We start from the raw sequence: 18,703 nt of genomic DNA on the forward strand, positions 1-18,703 counted from the left end.
TCCAATCGATATAATAAACGATGAAGATCTTGCAATGTTTTATAATTTTGCTATGGAAATATTTTTGAAATTTATAAATTATATGTCGTTGAAGGGTTTTGTGCTGGATCATCTAGTTTTTCACCTCCAAAAAAATTTTTAGTTCCTGATTTGAATTTCTGTACTGATGAAGAAAATTATGATGTTGTAAACGACTACCAGCCAAATCCTGATAATTCATTTGAAAATTGTTTGCGATCTTCATCATTTACTTTTGAACCAGGGCACGTATTTAATAACAAAGAAGACATGAAACTTGAGTTGGGAAAAAAATGTTTGTTAGAACACTTTGAGTTTAAAGTAGATAGATCTTCTAAAACTCGGTACGAAGTGTCATGTTTGGTGGACGGTTGCGTTTGGCTTTTTCGTGCAATAAGTTTTGGGGATAGTGGGGTGTTTTTTGTTAAGAGTTTTAACGATAAACACACGTGCTCGAAGACGCTAACGTACCCACATGTTCGCCAGGCAAACCCAAAGGTTGTTGCTCACTATTTAAAAGAACCTTTAAAAGACAGTGGTAGAATATATCGTTGTAATGAAATAGTGAAAGATTTTAGACAAAGATTCCAAGTTGAGATAACCACTAGTCAAGCTTGGCGTGGAAAAAGTCTGGCACTAGAGCTTTTACAAGGATCAAGCAGAGATTCGTTTGCAGAACTACAATTTTACTGTTACAATCTAGAGCGGGCAAATCCTGGTTCTGTTATACATATCAAGACTGATGACGAGCATCGGTTTGAAATGGTCTTTGTCGCGATTGGTGCTGCGGTAAGTTATAGCAGTCTCTGTTTTTTTTTTATTTCGTCAAACTACATGTTGTTGACGTTTTTTAAATAATTTTGTTTCAGATTTGTACCTTTATCTGTAATCTAAGACCGGTGGCGATCATTGATGCTGCACACCTAAAGGGTGAATTTAAAGGGACGTTTTTTTTAGCAGTCGGGATGGATGGAAACATCCAAATTTTACCAATTTCATATGGAATAGGAAAATCAGAGGATGGTGAATCGTGGACATGGTTTCTGTCAAAGCTTAAAGAATGTATCGGTGAAGTACCTGAAATTGCGATAATATCGGATAGAGCGAATTCTATACACCTAGCTGTTAGAAACGTCTTTCCACATGTTTATCACGGGTTATGCTGTCGTCATTTAATGATGAACCTACGTTTACCCTCTGATAAAAAAAAAGAAAATGAGAAGCTGTGGTGGAAGACATGCAAATCGTACCGATTGTCTGATTTTAACGAGTCATTCAATGCTCTTTGTCTTGCCGTTCCTAGAGTACGCCACACTCTAACAAGTATTGGGTTCGGTAGATGGGCAAGGGCGCATTGTCCAGGCAATCGATATCATTATATGACATCTAACAGCGCGGATTCTATTAACGCTTTATCTAGACACTCGCGTAAAATGCCGGTAACGCAACTCTTAGAGTTCTTCCAGCAGTCTGTATAGAGATGGTTTTACGATCGCCGTTTGCAAGGTATTCATGAAAAACATTTACGTACACAATGGGCACAGAAGAAAATTTTTAAAAAAATTGAAGGGTCTAGAACCTGGACGGTTACTGGGATTTAGTTAAACAGTTATTCTGTTGCAGACAGTGGAAAGGGGGGTTTAGTTGACTTTGTTAATGGAACCTGTAGTTGTCGAGTTTGGCAGGTTTCTGGTTTACCGTGCGGGCGTGTTATTGCCGTGTCAAAATTTTTAGGTGAAACCGATTGCAGTAAGTATTGCTTCCCGTGTTACTCAAACGAAGTCTATAAAAAAACTTATGAAGAAGCAATTTATCCTCTTCCTCATAGATCTGAATGGGAGACTCCAAAAGACCTTATCAATCTTCAACTGCCGCATATGACAAAACGCCAGGCCGGTCGTCCTCGAGAGAACAACCGGATCTTATCCCGCGGGGAAGAACCTACTCCCCTGTATTGTTCCCGGTGTAACTCATACAGTCATCATCGGGATGTCTGTCGGCAGCCCATGCCGTCAGAAATTCGTACTCGCAAAGGCCCAGACAAAGGGAAAGGGAAAGAAACCGATGATCCTGATCATTTTACACAATCTCCATCTAATTATATGTATCCATCTTTTAACTTGGGAGACTTTTAATAATTTAATTTATTTTGTGTATTTTAATTTCTCAAGTAACGTAGCAAGTCTATTTAGTTGCAAATAATTTATATTGAAAATCATTTCATTAAAATATGTTATTATTTTTTTATATTACATGCATACATAGAACCATTAAACATTAACAGGTGTGAAGCGCCCGGCGTAGAGTTCATCTGCCATGTATCGTCTGTATCTGAAACAAGCATCCTGAAGGTTTCCTTCGGTCCATGTTAAAGAACGATCCCGAACAAGTTTTTCCATTAGCATACATATGATGACTCCTGAATTTCTGCCAATACGATCTGTTTGATCAGGCCACACGAAATCCCCTACTATTTGCATGGCACGCATCTCATATATTTCTGAGTGTTGCCAGTACGATATACGTCCGAGAAACCACAAAAATAGAGACTCAAATTCTAGCACAATTTGATGTACTCTTCTGTGTACGCAAAATGAATCTCCGCAATTAATCGTGTCACAAGTATTGGCAAAAAAAAATTCTTAATTGTAGTGACTTTATATTTATTTTAAAAAGCAACCAATTTTGTTCCTTGTCCGGTATAGGAATGTATACCTGCAAAAAGTGAATAATCTTAGGTTCTAAATCAATGTTGTAAATAAAAAAACAAAAATTCTTAGCAAAAAAAAGTAAATATTACATCAAACACGTTTAAGTTCTTATTCAAAAAAAAACCCTGACATTTAACTAATAACCGGAATGGTCTTCCGCTTCAGAATCATACTCTACTCCTTCCATTTCGGCACGATAGGCTTCAAAACGCACTTCATTGTACAGTCTTTCGAAATCCAATTCCTCGTCTGAGTCTTCGTCAGCAGTAACCGCCTAATATTCTTGTGGAATAATCTGGTCCAAAGGTCGTTGTCGTTCATCGGGGTTAGGTAACGGAACAAGCGCCTGACACTGACCTGAACCGCTAAATGGTGCTACACGTGTTGGCTGTTGCACCGGGTTTGGGGGGTTACGAGTTTGGGAATTGTTTTGTTTGGGGTTATGTGAGGGTGGGTTTGGGTGGTTAACCGGTTGGGAAATGTTGACGTTGATATGAATGTGTAGATGAATGTTTTGTTCTTGCTTCGCCATGAGGTAGAAAAAAAAGGGGATGCAAGTTGAGTAGTGAACCAACATGTGTTTAAATAGGTGTGGAGTAAGACTGAGAGTCGTGCATCAATATCATGCATCAATATCTTGTTCATTTAATAAAAAACAGATATAATAAAATAAAAAAATTGATTGAGCCTACCGTATCAATTTCCCAGAATGGAGGATATGTTGGTGTAGAACCATCTGCGTATCTGGTTGCATCAATATCTTGTTCATTTAACATGTCAAAGAAATTTGGCGGTAGAACTGTCCAACGATAATCGTTTGACGACAGCGTCCTTGCATTTATTTCAATCTCTCGTTCATACATGAGTTTGTTACACCATGCTTTTACGTGCTAAAAAATAACGTTAATTTATTTATTACAAAAATAATAAAATAACTCTTCTTTTTAATATGTTTTAATATTTAATATTATATCCTCCCATTTAACCCCATTCAAAGCTATAAATACATACATTACTCCCTCCCATTAAACCCCATTGTCATCTCAAAGTTCACACTAAAAAAAATGGATTCTTGGACCGACGAGGAAGATATTGCTGCTGTCGTTTCATACGCTGCCGCTCGTGATCTGGGCACTTATTCAGTTTCCGATATTGCTTTCTGGTGGCAGGTTTTCAACAATTTCTGCATTCACCTACAAGAGACGTCCCCAAGTTTCGAGGCCTTGATGACTCGTCTTTCTTTTCTACGCTTTAAATATACCCGTTTTTTAAGAAGATGCAAAAATGTTAAAAAAACTAATTCGAACATGGAAGAAAAAGAGATCGTTGAAGAGGCCCTGCTCGACTACGCAACACTTTACGACGAGGACTTTGAACACCTTTCAGTGTTTGAAACTTTAAAAATTTATCTGTAATTCACGAAATGAATTTGTAATATTTTTAGGTTGTATCGTGCAACTTAATTTTGTTAAATTAATAAAGTTAACAAGGTTAGCTAACTTGGTTAATTAGTTATTAATAATCAAATTAACTAAGTAGGTTAATAAAATTCAGTTAGATCAGTTAGTATACTTATGAAAACTTCAGGGCCCTAAACTGAAAAATTTAAAAAAACGGATAAAAAGGGGGGGTTCTTCTTTAAAGAACCGGCCTTTTCATGGATCGAACCCGCGCCCTTCGTATGAAACCATAACGTGTTATCCAGTTTATCCTCCTAATAGGAGCTGATAGAATTCTTAACTTAATGAATCTTATACACTCGTTGAAAGTTAAAAAACGGCCCAAACACATTAAAGTTAACGGCCCAAACACGCTATAATGTTTGGGCCAAAGAGCCCACAACGTTTTAAAACAAATAATTATAAAATTTATTAATTAATATTTTAATTAATTAAACTATTTAATAAAGTTAAATAAAAGTAGTTAAATAATAAAAAGAATTAATTGATAAAATTAATATTGTTAAGTTAATAAAGTTAACAAGGTTAGTTAACTTGGTTAATTAGTTAACAAGGTTAGTTATTAATAATCAAATTAACTGAGATAGTTAGATATCCTATATAAAGACTAAGTAGGTTAATAAAATTTAGTTAGATCAGTTAGTAAACTTATGTAAACTTCAGGGCCCTATACTGAAAAATTTAAAAAAACGGATAAAAAGGGGGGTTCTTCTTTAAAGAACCGGCCCCTTCATGGATCGAACCCGCGCCCTTCGTATGAAACCATAACGTGTTAACCAGTTTATCCTCCTAATAGGAGCCGATAGAATTGTTAACTTAATGAATCTTATACACTCGTTGAAAGTTAAAAAACGACCCAAACACATAAAAGTTAACGGCGCAAACACGCTATAATGTTTGGGCCAAAGAGCCCACAACGTTTTAAAACAAATAATTATAAAATTTATTAATTAATATATTAATTAATTAAACTATTTAATAAAGTTAAATAAAAATAGTTAAATAATAAAAAGAATTAATTGATAAAATTAATATTGTTAAGTTAATAAAGTTAACAAGGTTAGCTAACTTGGTTAATTAGTTAACAAGGTTAGTTATTAATAATCAAATTAACTGACTTAGTTAAATATCCTATATAAAGACTAAGTAGGTTAATAAAATTCAGTTAGATCAGTTAGTAAACTTATAAAAACTTCAGGGCCCTAAACTGAAAAATTTAAAAAAACGGATAAAAGGGGGGTTCTTCTTTAAAGAACTGGCCCCTTCACGGATTGAACCCGCGCCCTTCGTATGAAACCATAACGTGTTAACCAGTTTATCCTCCTAATAGGAGCTGATAGAATTGTTAACTTAATTAATCTTATACATTCGTTAGAAGTTAAAAAACGGCCCAAACAGCTATAATGTTTGGGCCAAAGAGCCCACAATTGACAGCCAACTTTTATAAGAGCCCAAATGTTTTTCGTTGCAGTCAAGTACCGCCATTTTCGTTGCAGTGGACAAAATTTTATAAGATCCAAAATTTTATAAGATCCAAAATATTTTTTTTATATTAATAAGATAAATATTAAACATAAGCATAAAAAAAGTAAACAAAACATACTAAAAAAAACTAAAACCAAATCCTAATTGCCTCCCACTCCGAGACATGCTTGAAATCATGTCCCTCGTCATGATGGTAGTTGATCAGCGCCACCGCCTTCTGATCATCCTCAACAAGGTTCGGCATTTCTCTCTCCACCTTCTTGAAATACCGGTCAAACCTCTCACATTCCAACCGCACCACCCGAAACCTGGACGATAAGGCGTCGACGCTCCGGTTATGGTCCGACCACGAAGCTGGGCAAAAATCTGTTGAACCCGAAGCCAACGCCCCCCTGTCCACGTGGTGGAGGATTGGTCACTGCCTCCTCCCATGCTTCGCACAAAGCGATGTCTTCAACATCGGTCCAAGAAGTTGCCATGTGAACGGAAACGGAGTCGGATAAGAATTCTATTGAAAACGGTGAAGAGTTTTTTAATGGGGACGGCGTGGTGAAATGGAGTGGTGAGGGTGTTTATATAGTGGGTAAACTTGGAACGGAAACGGGTAGCTATTACGTGGGAACTTGGAACGGCAACGGGTGTTTATGTATTTATTTATTTTTCTGTTAACTTGTTAAGTGAACAGCCCATATAAAAAGCCCAAAACAGAATTAAAATTATTAAAAGTGAACGGCCCAAACACATAAACATCCCAAACAAATTTAAAACAAGTCATTATTATTATTTAATACAAATTACATAAAAGATATAACATGTAAAAATACAAACATAACTTCGCCAAACCGCTAGTAAAGTGATTCAATTTCATCCACATAATTTTTCATAGGGACCCTTTCTCATAACCGCAGAAACGGCTAGTAGAGAAAAAAGCTCGGTCTCCAAGAAAGCAGTCTTCAGATAACAACATAACTTCACTAAACCGTTGCTTAGAACTTAGAACCTCCCCGAGAGCAAATTGAAAGTTAGGAGTGAATCAATTCTCTTCTTCTGGAATTCGAGTCAAAATGCTTGTAGCAATGATAAAGATGCGTCTTTTGCTCGATAGTTCATCCACACTCACTGGGTAAGTAGAGGTGGCATTTCTGAAGAGAAAGACACTCCAATATGAAAAACAATATTAAAACCGAATTTGATAACTAAAGCCCAGGAACACGTCTTTTACACTATCAGATACGTGAGATTTCATAAATATTTCTTGCCTTTGATACACGAAAACATCTATGACAATCAAATGAAGAAAGCAAGATAACATTTTCTATGAGATTTAAGTGTGGTAGAGAGATTCGTTTAACAAGCACACAAAAAAAACAAGTGGGTAAATATATAGTGGGAACAGACGGTCAAACGGCTCGAACAACACGTTGACCCGGTTCGAAGTATAGGTTGAACCATCATTAGACAGCTGTACCGGCGCGGAGCCAGTTGAAACGGCTCTGAGCAATGGAAACGGCTCGAACCATATATTGAAACGGCTCGGAGCAGCTGTACCGGCTCGAAGGCAGCTGAACCGGCTCGAAGCAGTTGAGACGGCTCACACATTGGGGCGAAACGGCTCGGCTGGCAGAAGTGGGGTCCATGTGTGTACGGTAACGGCTAGGCTACAACCTAAGAACACGGCTTGGCTCGTTGAAGGAACTCGGCTAAGATCTTTCAACATGAGCCGATTGTCACGGCTTGGCTAAGATCTTTCCACAATTGTCGGACACGTGGCGTTTCCTGCAGAATTCTCAAGCCGTTACAGGCTTTATCGGACACGTGTCGATCAACGGTTGGCTGGCCATTAAAACAAAATCTTGTGCCGTTTCAGCAGGGTGAAACGACTCGTCGAGGGGTGTCAAATGGCCAAAATTGAAAAAACGGCGTTGTAGTGGCCATTTTCGTGATTTTCCTTAATTTAAATAGTCTGTTTAGCACACATCAAGTTTTTGGCGCCGTTGCCGGGGACTCTTGGCAATTGTGTTAATTAGCTTTGATAGACTTGATTGACATATACGTGCTACGTGTTTTGTTTTGTTTTGAGTCTTCTATTTTTATTTTCATTTTTTAGTTTGAGTCTTTGTGACTAGTGTTTGCTTTTCTCATATTTAGGTTTTTGCTTGTAGTGGATGCCACATCTGCGCTCGCACGGACCGCCGCCGAAGCCACCAGTCACAGAGTTATCATCTCGATTAGGCCAAGGCCCGCAGGTTAGTACTTCATCTTCTTCTCATTTCCCTAATTTTGATACCACTCCGTTACCCACCCCTCCTCCATCACCACCCCATTCACCTAAAACATCACCTAAAGCTTCCCCACCCGATAGTCCCACTTCTAGCACCTCTAGCGCCCCAGATAACATAGACTTAGAACAAATGGCCAATGCAAGACAGACCGTCCATTAACAAGCCACCCAAGGTTTCACTGGTCTTGCTTCACCCATCACCGTTCCACCCATAGTTAATGACAACTCATGGCAGATTCCATCGTATGCCATGCAAGCCATCACCAATAGCATCCAGTTCCACGGCCGCGAGGACAGGACGCCCCTACCCATATAAACCGTTTCTCTCGTATACCCTTCTTTAAACACCATTTTCTCTCGTATAAACTGTTTCCACCCAATCCTCTGTAGCGGCACGCGACCCCACCCCGAATCGAATATAACCCCTCTTTTCATCCGTCTTTCCCAAAAACTCAACCAAACCCTATTCCCTTTAACGTCACCGCTGAACACACGCACTCCACCCTAACTCAGCCAAATAGCCACCATAGACCACCATTTAAACACCATTTTGACCGAAATTCTGTCGCGAATAAACCCCATCCAACTAAACTCACGTTTATCCGGCCGGTAGCTCCGATTTGTGACCTTGAATCACGAAAAATTTTCGGTTTTTCTTGCAAAGTTCAGTGAATTCAGGTATGTTTCCTGTTTATTCTATTATATACTTAGTTTGAGTCTTTGTAGAAGTTTGTTCGGGTCCGTAGGTTGTTAGTCGAGTCAGTCAGTCAGAGTCATGTTTGTGTCTAGTCTTAGGGTTCTTTGTTTTAGTAAGGTTAAGTCAGCCGTGTGTTGGGTTCAGGTCAGTCTAGTGTCGAGCCGACTCCGTTCGTGTCTAGTATACTTAGGTTGGGTAGTATAGTTCAGGGGTGCGGCTGGCTTGGTTTGGGTTTATGCACATGATGTTATTTCCATGCCTAACTTGACATTGCAACTTTGACATAACCTTCGGTCTTTGTTTCAAGTTGTTAGCGGGTGCGGATGGTTTGGTTTGGGTTTGTGTACATGATGTTCTTTTATGCTTAACTTAACATTGCCGCTTTGACATAAAAATTCGGTTTTTGTTTTAAGTTGGTTTATGGGTGCGGATGGATGGTTTGGGATTTGCCATTGCTTTGCTAAATATTGGTGGGTAGGTAGTACATTGACGCGTAAAGTTCAAAACTTGCATAACGAATTGGAAATTTTTGCAAAGGAAAACCCTCCTTTAACTAGGCGGACTTTTTCAAACTTTGAAAAAAATTTGATTTTAAAACTAATAAACGGTTGATTTCTAAGCAAGGTTGGACTTCAATGTCTTGGTTAGGCACTCAAGTTTAATTGCGGACAATTAAAGTGCCGAGGGGGGTAGTGTACATTGAGTCCAATTTAGTGTCTTTTTGTTCTTTTTAGTCGTTTTAGTCTAGTTCGAGTCGTATTTTGTCGGTTTTGGGTTTACTTGCATGTACAAGTGAATTAGGCTCGCCCGTACTCAATCTCCATTTGGGCGAGTTTAATTATCACTTAGCATTTGTAAAAAGTAACCCGGTGCTTTTAATTCAACTTTATTTTCAGAATTAGCCGCGAATGAAATGCTATACAGCTATTCTAATTTTTTTTAGAAAATTTTTTTATAAAAAATCAAAAAAATATAAAAATTTCAAAAAACTTCAAAAAATTTAAAAAACTAAAAATACTAAAAATAGTTTGTGATTACTTATTATCTGCTTGTTTTGTCTTGTTTAATATCTATTTTGCAAACATGGCAGCTCCAGGTAGCAGCTCAGGGCGTAGTGGTAGGGCCCGGAAAAGGGGTGCGGGTCAGACAGCACCACAGGAGGATCCAATTGCACAGGAGACTCCGATTCTACAAATAGGTGCTAATGATCCAAGATTGAGAAAAATTAAGTATCAAAGGGCTCATAAATGGATCCCAACAAGGAAAGTTAATCGACTCGACCACCCGATACTGCAGTTCGAGCCGAGTACACCTGAATGGGATAAATATGATAAGTTGACGGATACGGACTTGCTTCAGCATAGGGGATAGATTGGACTTGGCTGGATGAAATAGGTTCAAGGCAGGTAGTGTTGGACCTCCTGGGTCAAAAGTTGACTGAGGCGCTAGATTGTGGGCATGAGCAGTATGAGGAGTTCGTACTGGAGTTTCACAGCACATGGAAACACAAAAAGGAATGTTTGATGATGAAAAAGCTGTGTCTTTCAGTCTGGGAGGCAAGTGTTCGAGATGAATATGGCGAGGTTTGCTATTGTTTCGGGTTTTTATACTGAGGAAGAGGTGAAACAGCCTGGGTTTGTGACTAGTTTGAGGGGTGCAAATAGTACTGTGAGGGAGCACAGTGTTGGAGGGGCTGAGCTACGCAATTTCCGGAAGACGATTTCCGACCATCCATTTACAGTTACGAACCTGATTACTTCGGTTCGTAATCCAGTTTATCGGTATGTTTTGAAGATTTTGTCGACTACGTTGGTGGGGCGGAAATCGGGTGAAAATAAAGCGAATTGGATCGAGTTGTTCGTTCTTATGTGTCGGGTGGAGAACTGGGAGATGAACTTAGCTACGGTGTTAGCGGATTCTTTCAGTAGAGGGCGTAGAGGTGGTCATCGAGCAGGGTTGGCTATGGGCCCATATATCACTCGTATTGCATTGAGTCTGAGGGTTTTTGACAAGTACGTCCCCCAAGTTCTACATGAGGGGCCGAAGACGATGAAGTTTGGGATTAAGGAGTTGCAGCAGGCTGGGATTGTGTCGTATAATGAGCCTTACGGCTGGGAGCCGATTAGGCAGGGCCCCCAGGTGCAGCCGCCAGAGGGACATCCAGCTGAGGATGTGATGATACAGATTGATCCTACCCACCGCCAGCGGCCACCACAGCGACATGAGCTGCCGGCGCAGCAGTATCTGCGTAGGCAGCCACCACCTGAGTAGATTACTCTAGGGTCGTTCTCTGGCTATGTGGAGTAGAGATTCGACAGGATGGAGCAGAGACTCGACAGGTTGGAGCACCTCATCCAGATGGGACAAGAGAGGCAGGAGGAGGCTATCTGGTACATGATGAGCAGGCATAGCATGGGGATTCCGGACTTCTTTCAGCCGAGACAGCATGGTGGCTCGGCTGGTGCTAGGGAGCGGTTTGATCCGGTTCCCCCGTTTCGTGTATTTGGTGAGGGTAGCTCTGGTGCAGGTGGACGATAGGAGGGCAGTGAGGAGACTGCCAGTAAGCATGGTAAGGATTAGTGTGGGGATGATGAGGATGCAGCAGCAGCACTGACGGACTATATCTTTTGTTTTATTTTTCTTTTATGTTGTTTTTGATCCACATGTGTTGGCTTGTACTTATACTTAAATACGTTGAACAGGTTGGTTGGGCAGAGTGGTTTGGTTTGTGTTTGAAACTGATACTTTGGATGGTATATATATTATGATATTTTGGTAGTTTGTTGATGATGTTTATAGGTTGATGTTAGTAGCCGCTTTCGTTCGCGTGTCCGAGACTAGGAGTTGTTTGCTGAGCGCGTTTCGAATTGGAGGGCTTATGTGGAAACGACTGGCACTTTGACAGTCTCACATATTCAACTAAGTCATTTCCCTTGTACTCTTTTGTTTATTTATTTATTTCGTTTTTAATTTTTAGTTTTTAGTTTTTAGGTAGTTTTGAGTCGTATTTCTGTTCTTGCATTAGGGACAATGCAATCTTTAAGTGTGGGGATGGGATACATGTAAATAATCGAGTCATAAATACGAAAAAAAATTAAAAATTTAAAAAATTCAAAAAAATTGAAAAAACAGAAAAATGTCTTTCGAGTAAAGAAGTAAGCAAATGAATACGGAAAATGATAGAAAAGATGAGTTTTTATTCGGGATCAAATAATAATAATAATATGAGATCAAAAATAAATTGAGCTTATGTCTAGTTAGGGATATGTGAATAGGCCCGGGTTTGGTTTTAGGTCCCTTTGAGTTAATATACCTTAATTGTCGGTCTACTAGTGCGTTTTCATCTGGGAAATATGGGAAATTGAAACCGCCAATATGAGTATAAGGAATACTGTTATAAGTTAAAACCGCTAGAATTTGTAATCAAGAAAAAGAAAAAAAATAGAAAAAAATGAGATAGAAACTCAATGAAAGTAGCGCAGACCTATGTAATCTGGGTTGGAGATAGTGACTTTACAACCGGAATACCTCTAGGATGTGTGAAATCGAACTTGCAAATAAAAAAAGTACTGAGGCCTATGTAATCTGGGTTGGGGATAGCGACTCTACAGCCGGAATGCCTCTGGGTTAGGTAAAGCAACGTCTACGCTCATTAAAAGAAAAAAAAGAATGAAAAGAAAGAAAAATGCTAAAAAAATGAGAAAAAAGAGTTGATTTTAAATTCTCTTGGCTTTGATATAATACGGTTGGGAATTGGTCCAGTGATCGTTCTTTTTGTTCTATAAGTTTGAGACGGGGTTAGATGGATGTAGATTCTAGCATGAGACCCTAGGTAGATTGACCGCACTTAAACTAAATTCACATGATAAGCGCTTAAGACCGGATTTGGGTTTAAAAGGACAAATATATTCGCAATCGCGGCTAACGCAAGCTTTGATTTTAACAAAATATAAATATGCTTTTGACCCGAGTATCTGTTCATCTCTGATTCCGTTGCATAATTCTTTTTCGAGGACGAAAAAAGAGTAAGTATGGGGATATTTGATGTATTGCAAAATACATCTCTTATTCGTGTAAAGTTTGTATAGTTTTCCTTTATTTTTAGTTTACTTCTAGTTTGAATTTCGTTACTTTGATCAGATCTCGTTTTACAGGTCGTTAATGCTTAAAATGTTAAAAAAACGATGAAGAATGAGCTGAGTTTAGGAGTTAGAATAATTTCTGGGATTTTGGAAGGCTGTAGCTGATCAAAAAACGAGACAGTCTATGAAAAATGCGCCGTCGCGCTACGCCACGAGGAACCACCATAGCAGTCGCGTGCCGCCACCACTTTAATATTAATTTTCAGAGTTTTGGGGCGGCGCGCCACGCGACGACGAAGGACCATACCCGTCGCGCGACGCGACGGGGTGTTATGACGGCAATTCTTCGCTGTTGATTAGGGTTTCATATAAAAACTCAAGAAATTCATTAATAAACCCTAGTTACGAATTAAGGATTTTAGAGGCGATTTTCAGAGAATACTTTGAGCTATTTGGAGCGTTTTTTATCACTGTAATCATTGGTTTAAGTTCGGGTCGAAGATTGAAGACTAGCACGGGTTCTCTAGTTCCCTGTTGGTTGATTTCTCTTTCGAAACTTGTAACGATCAATTCTTGTTTGAACAATTTTGCTTTGTTTTCTTTGTTTAATATGCTTGGCTAAACATTTAAACCGCCTAGACTATGATGAATGGATTGAAATAAAGTTTGAACCTTTTTTCGTTAATTGCATGTCTTTTATGGATTGATTGTGTATTGTAAAAGGTTCAGTTTATTAATTTGGTGTGTATGCACACTTTAATTTGGTTAATTCTTATCAATGGCTTCGTGTGAATCTAGATGATTGTCTGCTACAGGATAGGTTCATGCTAGATCTTTGACCTTGTTTCTTTGACCTTTAGGGTGAATTGGCCAATAAACTTTAGAAGTAATAGTTAATAATTTGCTAGATTTCAGTATTCTACTAGTCCTTATAGCTGGAAGGTGTGGGGCTATTAGTAGGTCTTACCCAGCGAATTGCTTTAGACAGTCTTTGGAAAAAGTCGTGCCTTAGTTGCCCCGTCGGTTTATTAGTCTATCAAGTCAAGTTAAGAAACCTAAACTACCCTAGATCTATAATTGGAAAAGAGTAGGTCAATATTAGGGTACTTACACAATAATTAGATAACCGGAAGGAAATCTAATAACCGGTAGGATTAACGGCCTAGGTAGTGCCATAAGTTTTACCTCGAGAAGGGTTGAGGGGCTTAGCTGGTGTCTTAAAAGGTTTAGTATCACAAGATCCTGGTTCCATAAAACATGCGGTTAACTTAATTGGTAAATTCTTAAAATCAATCCAGGATTCTAGTCTAGGTGGTCCTCGTCATCATATAAGTAAAGTCTTCACATTAGTTCGTATTAGCTTAGTTCTAGTTTAATAATTAGTTAAATAGATTTTCTTAGATTTTCCGTAAACCCCCCCCCCCCCTCCCCAAACAAATTAAACAGTTTGAGTCGTGTCTGTCAGCGTCTGTTAAAGTCTAGTTAGCGTGATTAATAGAGTCTCGTGGTTTGATATCCGGACTTCCTTAGGTCATACTACAGTGATCGGTACACTTGTCGATTGTGTGGTTTAGGTCAAGTCTAGATTTAAAGCTTTTTAGTGTCTAGATTAGAGAGTCTAAAGTAGTTAATTTTAATAGTCTGTTTAGCACACATCAATGGCGCATGACCAGGTAGTGTCCTGGTAGGCATAGCGGCTTCCGCATGACACGAGTCCTCAGCATGCACGCGGACTCTAAACGGTGTGGCGTGAGGTCCATGTAGTGTGGCGCGCGGACGGGCGAGCCAGTACAGGCGCACGCGCGCATGTTTGCAACGGTAACTGAACAGTTGGCCAAACCAGCAATTTCAACTCGTTTAATTCTATCATGAATGAAAATGACAATTTTAACAGACCACTAAAAATTTTTTTATAAAAAGGCTAAACTCGGTTTAATACAAGATTAATTAACTTGTTTATGACCAACTTTAATATTGTTAAATGAGTCATTAAACCCGGTTTTATCACAAACTTTAATATGATTGAAAAGTCTTTCATTAGTGAGTATAAGAATAAACATGGTGGTTCAATTTAAAGTAGAGGAGAAATGCTCACAAAAATTTGCTTTATTCCATGAAAAATTTAGAGAGGGCTACTCTCTAAATTGTCCCTTTACACAATTTCATCTTTTTTCTTAATTTTATACACACTAAATTATGCCTGGTGTAAGATTCCTTGTTTAATATAGAAGATTAACGAGTCCGCATTTTGAATAGGGTATAAATAAGTCGAGCTCTAGCATGACTAATCTTGTGATGGACTTTTCTGACTTAATATCAACTTTAAACTTGAATAGTTTTGAGTCCTATATGTGAAGCTGAAGTACGACACACAAAGTAATGTTATATTCTTAAGCTTGTCTCAAGCTCTATTTATTAGTTTCGTTATTATGGGTATGTTTGGCAAAACTAGCTAATGGCTGGTGGCTGTAAGCTGGTAGCTGGTGGCTGGAAGCTGGTAGCTGGTGGCTGAAAGCTGGTAGTTGTAGTTTTTTAGATATATATTTAATGTTTGGCAGAGTAGCTGAAGCTTTTAATAAAATGTATAAAATGACCAAAATGGACATAACTAAAAATTAAAAAAGTTTGTGCATTAAAAAGTTCATTATCTTTAGAGGTTAAAATAGTCATTTTTCCCTAAAAGCTTGTAGCTCAATCCAAACGCTACTAGTAGGAGCGTTCAACCAAAAGCATGAAGCTCCCAACCTAAAGGTTCAAGCTCCTTCAACCAAACAAGTCTTTTTATTGAGTAGGAGCTTTTTCCTAAAAGCTTAAAGCTAGAAGCTGCTAAAAGCTCCATGCCAAACATACCCTATATGCATAACTATATATACATACATACATATATGTATATTTTACTAAAATTTTATTATGTGTACATATGGGGTAAATTCACTTACATGAACCAGCGGAGGGATAAGCTAAGTAAATTTCACCGGGTCCTAGTATCTGTTGGTTATTTGGAGAATTGGTCGGCTACCTCGGTTCTTCCTCTTGACACAGGCTATTCGATCACAAGCCTCTATTATTATCTATGGTCTCCTCGGATTATGGTCACATCCCGTTTCGTTTCCTTAACTCATGGTTGGATTTGCCGGGTTTTGTTGATTTTGTGATTTGCATGTGCAACGAGTTCAGTTTTATTGGGCCGACGGATCTAGCCTTGGCGACTAAGTTAAGATGGCTTAAGAACGGAGTTAAGGATTGGGTAAAGGTGGAAGAATCAGGTCGTTGGCCTGGAAAATTTAGCTGAAGAAAGGGCTTTCTTTCGGGCGAAATTAGATCAAGGGGCTGAATTTAATTAGTTTTCATTGGAGGCCGATCACGAGAATATGTTGGACACAAGGAAAAAGTCATGGTCCAGGTGGGCATTGGAAGGGGATGAGCATTCTAGCTTTTTTCATAGTATTGTGAAGGCGAACTCGAGCTCCAATCATACATATGGTGTACTACAGGATGGCGTATGGGAGACAAACACGGTAATGGTAAAACAACATTTTTTTCGAATTCTATGAGAAGTTATTCAAGGAACCAATCCCGATAAGACCGAACATGGTCAGGCCTTTATCATTACGTGAGATAAAGGATGCGGTTTGGGAGTGTGATGGCAATTGCGCTATGGGTTTGGATGGACTAAACTTCAAATTCCTAAAGCGTTGCTGGAGTGGTATAGAAAATAATTTTTTTGAAAATATTTGATGTGTTTTTTGTCAACATGCAGATTAACATATCTTGTACATCTTCATTTATCGCTTTAGTCCTAAAGGTGGCGGACCTGATGTCTCTTTACGACTTTGATCCTTTTAGCCTAATAGGATTTATAAATAAATTCATTACAAAAGTTTTGGTTAACCGCTTAAAGAAGGTTGTTGGTAAGCTTATCTCCGAGGAGCAATCGACTTTCGTCACGGGTAGCAGTATTACCGATGGGACTCTTATTCTTAACGAGCTACTCGCTTTGATGAAATCCTCGGAAAAAGTATGTTTTTCAATGTGGATATACAAAAGGCGTATGACTCTCTAAATTGGGAGTTCATTAACTCCATCATGGAGCAAATGAAATTTCTGGTTAGATGGCGTGGGTGGATTATGGCTATCTTAAAGTCGGCTCGAGCTTCAGTACTAGTGAACGGCTCGCCGACCATGGAGTTTGAGTGCTCACAGGGTCTCCGCCAAAAAGATCCTTTATCCCCTTTTCTCTTTGTAATAGGCATGTAAGCTTTGATCGGGATTACGAAGAAAGTCGCCTCTTTCGAGTTGTATCATGGGGTGCCTTGTAACACTAATGGTCCAATTTTGTCACACTTCCTCTATGCGGATTACATGATATTTCTTGGGGAATGGTCCAATATGAATGCCTTAAACTTGTCAAGAATTTTAAGGTGTATTTATCTGACATCACGTTAGGTAAATTTATCAAAATGTTGCCTTTACATGGTGGGATTGGGTGATCGGGAAGTTTAAATTTTGGCTAGTGTGTTACATTGCAAGGCAGGGTACTTTTTGTTTAGCTATCTTGGTTTGCAAGTTGGTGTGCACATGAATTTGGTGAGAAATTGGAAGCCTATTTGTAACACCTTGTAAAATCATGTTCAATTATGTGAAGACACGTGTCCTAAACCCTTAAATGTGTAAAAGATTAATCTTGAAGGACTAAAGTTGTCAATCGATGTAAATACGTATGCGGAGGGACTAAAAGTGTCAACTTGCTAATTTATGCCTCTGAGTGACCTTTTACCAAACCCGAGGCTTTATAATGTTAAAACATGCTCTCGGAAATGATCAACATTGAAAACAAAAGTTGAGGGGTCAAATATAAAAAGTTTCAAGATTTAGTTCTCTGATCAATCGCTTACGGACCGCAAAGGTTCAGGCTTACGGTCCGTAAGGACTATACCTGGGCGATACAATTCAAAAGCGGTTACGAACCGTAAAGGTTCACGATTACGGTCCGTAAAGACTGTATCTGGGCAGCAGTTTTGGATAGCTGCAGGTTTGTCACCTTCTACACACATAATTCGAAACCAGGAACTTTTTGATAGTTTTGGGAATTAGCTAGGACACGTGTGATGATCTTTGGACATCCATAACACCTGGCTTGATCCTTGAACACCTCCTTCAACTATAAATAGGAGCCTCATGGTGCCTCATTCTTTGCTCATTTCAAAATTCTATCTTTCTCACTCTATTCTGAGGTTCCTGGTAAAAAAGGAAGCTCTCTCTAGTTTAAAGTTCGAGATAGGACCCTTTGTAAGTGTCCTTAGCCACTTTAGTTCAGTTTTTATACGTTTAAAGACCGAAAGTCAAAGTTACCGCAAAACGGCTTTGACCATCGGTTTAGACCTAAATGGTCCAGCCATTGTTCGAGGCGAATATGGCTATGTGATCATAATTAGGTAGGTGTTAATCCCTCAAAAGGGCACCTCCTAATTATCACGTTTACTTAGTTAATTGTCGGGTCAAAGTAGTTAGTCAAAAAGTTAAAACTAGTCAGATTTTTAAATAATAATCAAAACTGATAATGTAGAGGATATAAATCATATTTTGTCACTTAAATAACTTGGTAAATATTATTAGAACATGTCTAAACATGTTCAACCTGACAATTCTAAGTTTAAGCTCGGTTCGCAACCGAAAGTCGCAAAAGCTTGACTTTTGCTTTGACTTTCAGTTCTGACCCGATTAAGCTTAATTCCTTTATGTTTTAAGCTTTCATAGTGATCATATAATGTTGTAATATAACTCTTTGAGGTTGTATTACATGGTCATTTAGAAATTCTGAATTTTATGCATGTTTCTCTTGTTATGCTTATTGTTGACAATTATGCCCTTATGGTCTAAAAATAGAATTTTTAAATAAATGAACATGCAAATGGATTAGGTAATTAGTAAACATATTTAAAATGCTTTGACACTTACATTCTGGTATG

General features: G+C 38.6%; 1 protein-coding gene across 1 annotated transcript; it reads left to right on the plus strand.

Annotated features, from left to right (window-relative positions):
• Positions 1-288: 288 nt before the first annotated feature.
• On the plus strand, positions 289-1,496 carry LOC110869767. The gene is made up of 2 exons (XM_022118989.1): positions 289-807; positions 888-1,496. Exons 1-2 carry the CDS (start codon positions 289-291, stop codon positions 1,494-1,496), a joined length of 1,128 nt encoding a protein of 375 aa, XP_021974681.1.
• The last annotated feature ends 17,207 nt before the right edge of the window (positions 1,497-18,703 follow it).

Source organism: Helianthus annuus, chromosome 8 (assembly GCF_002127325.2).
Source record: "Helianthus annuus cultivar XRQ/B chromosome 8, HanXRQr2.0-SUNRISE, whole genome shotgun sequence".
Taxonomy (NCBI): Eukaryota; Viridiplantae; Streptophyta; class Magnoliopsida; order Asterales; family Asteraceae; genus Helianthus; species Helianthus annuus.

Coding starts and splice junctions, on each gene's coding strand:
- LOC110869767 (XM_022118989.1), top strand. CDS start 289: ATGAAACTTGAGTTGGGAAAAAAATGTTTGTTAGAACACTTTGAGTTT. Junction 808..887: donor TTGTCGCGATTGGTGCTGCG/GTAAGTTATAGC, acceptor ATTTTGTTTCAG/ATTTGTACCTTTATCTGTAA.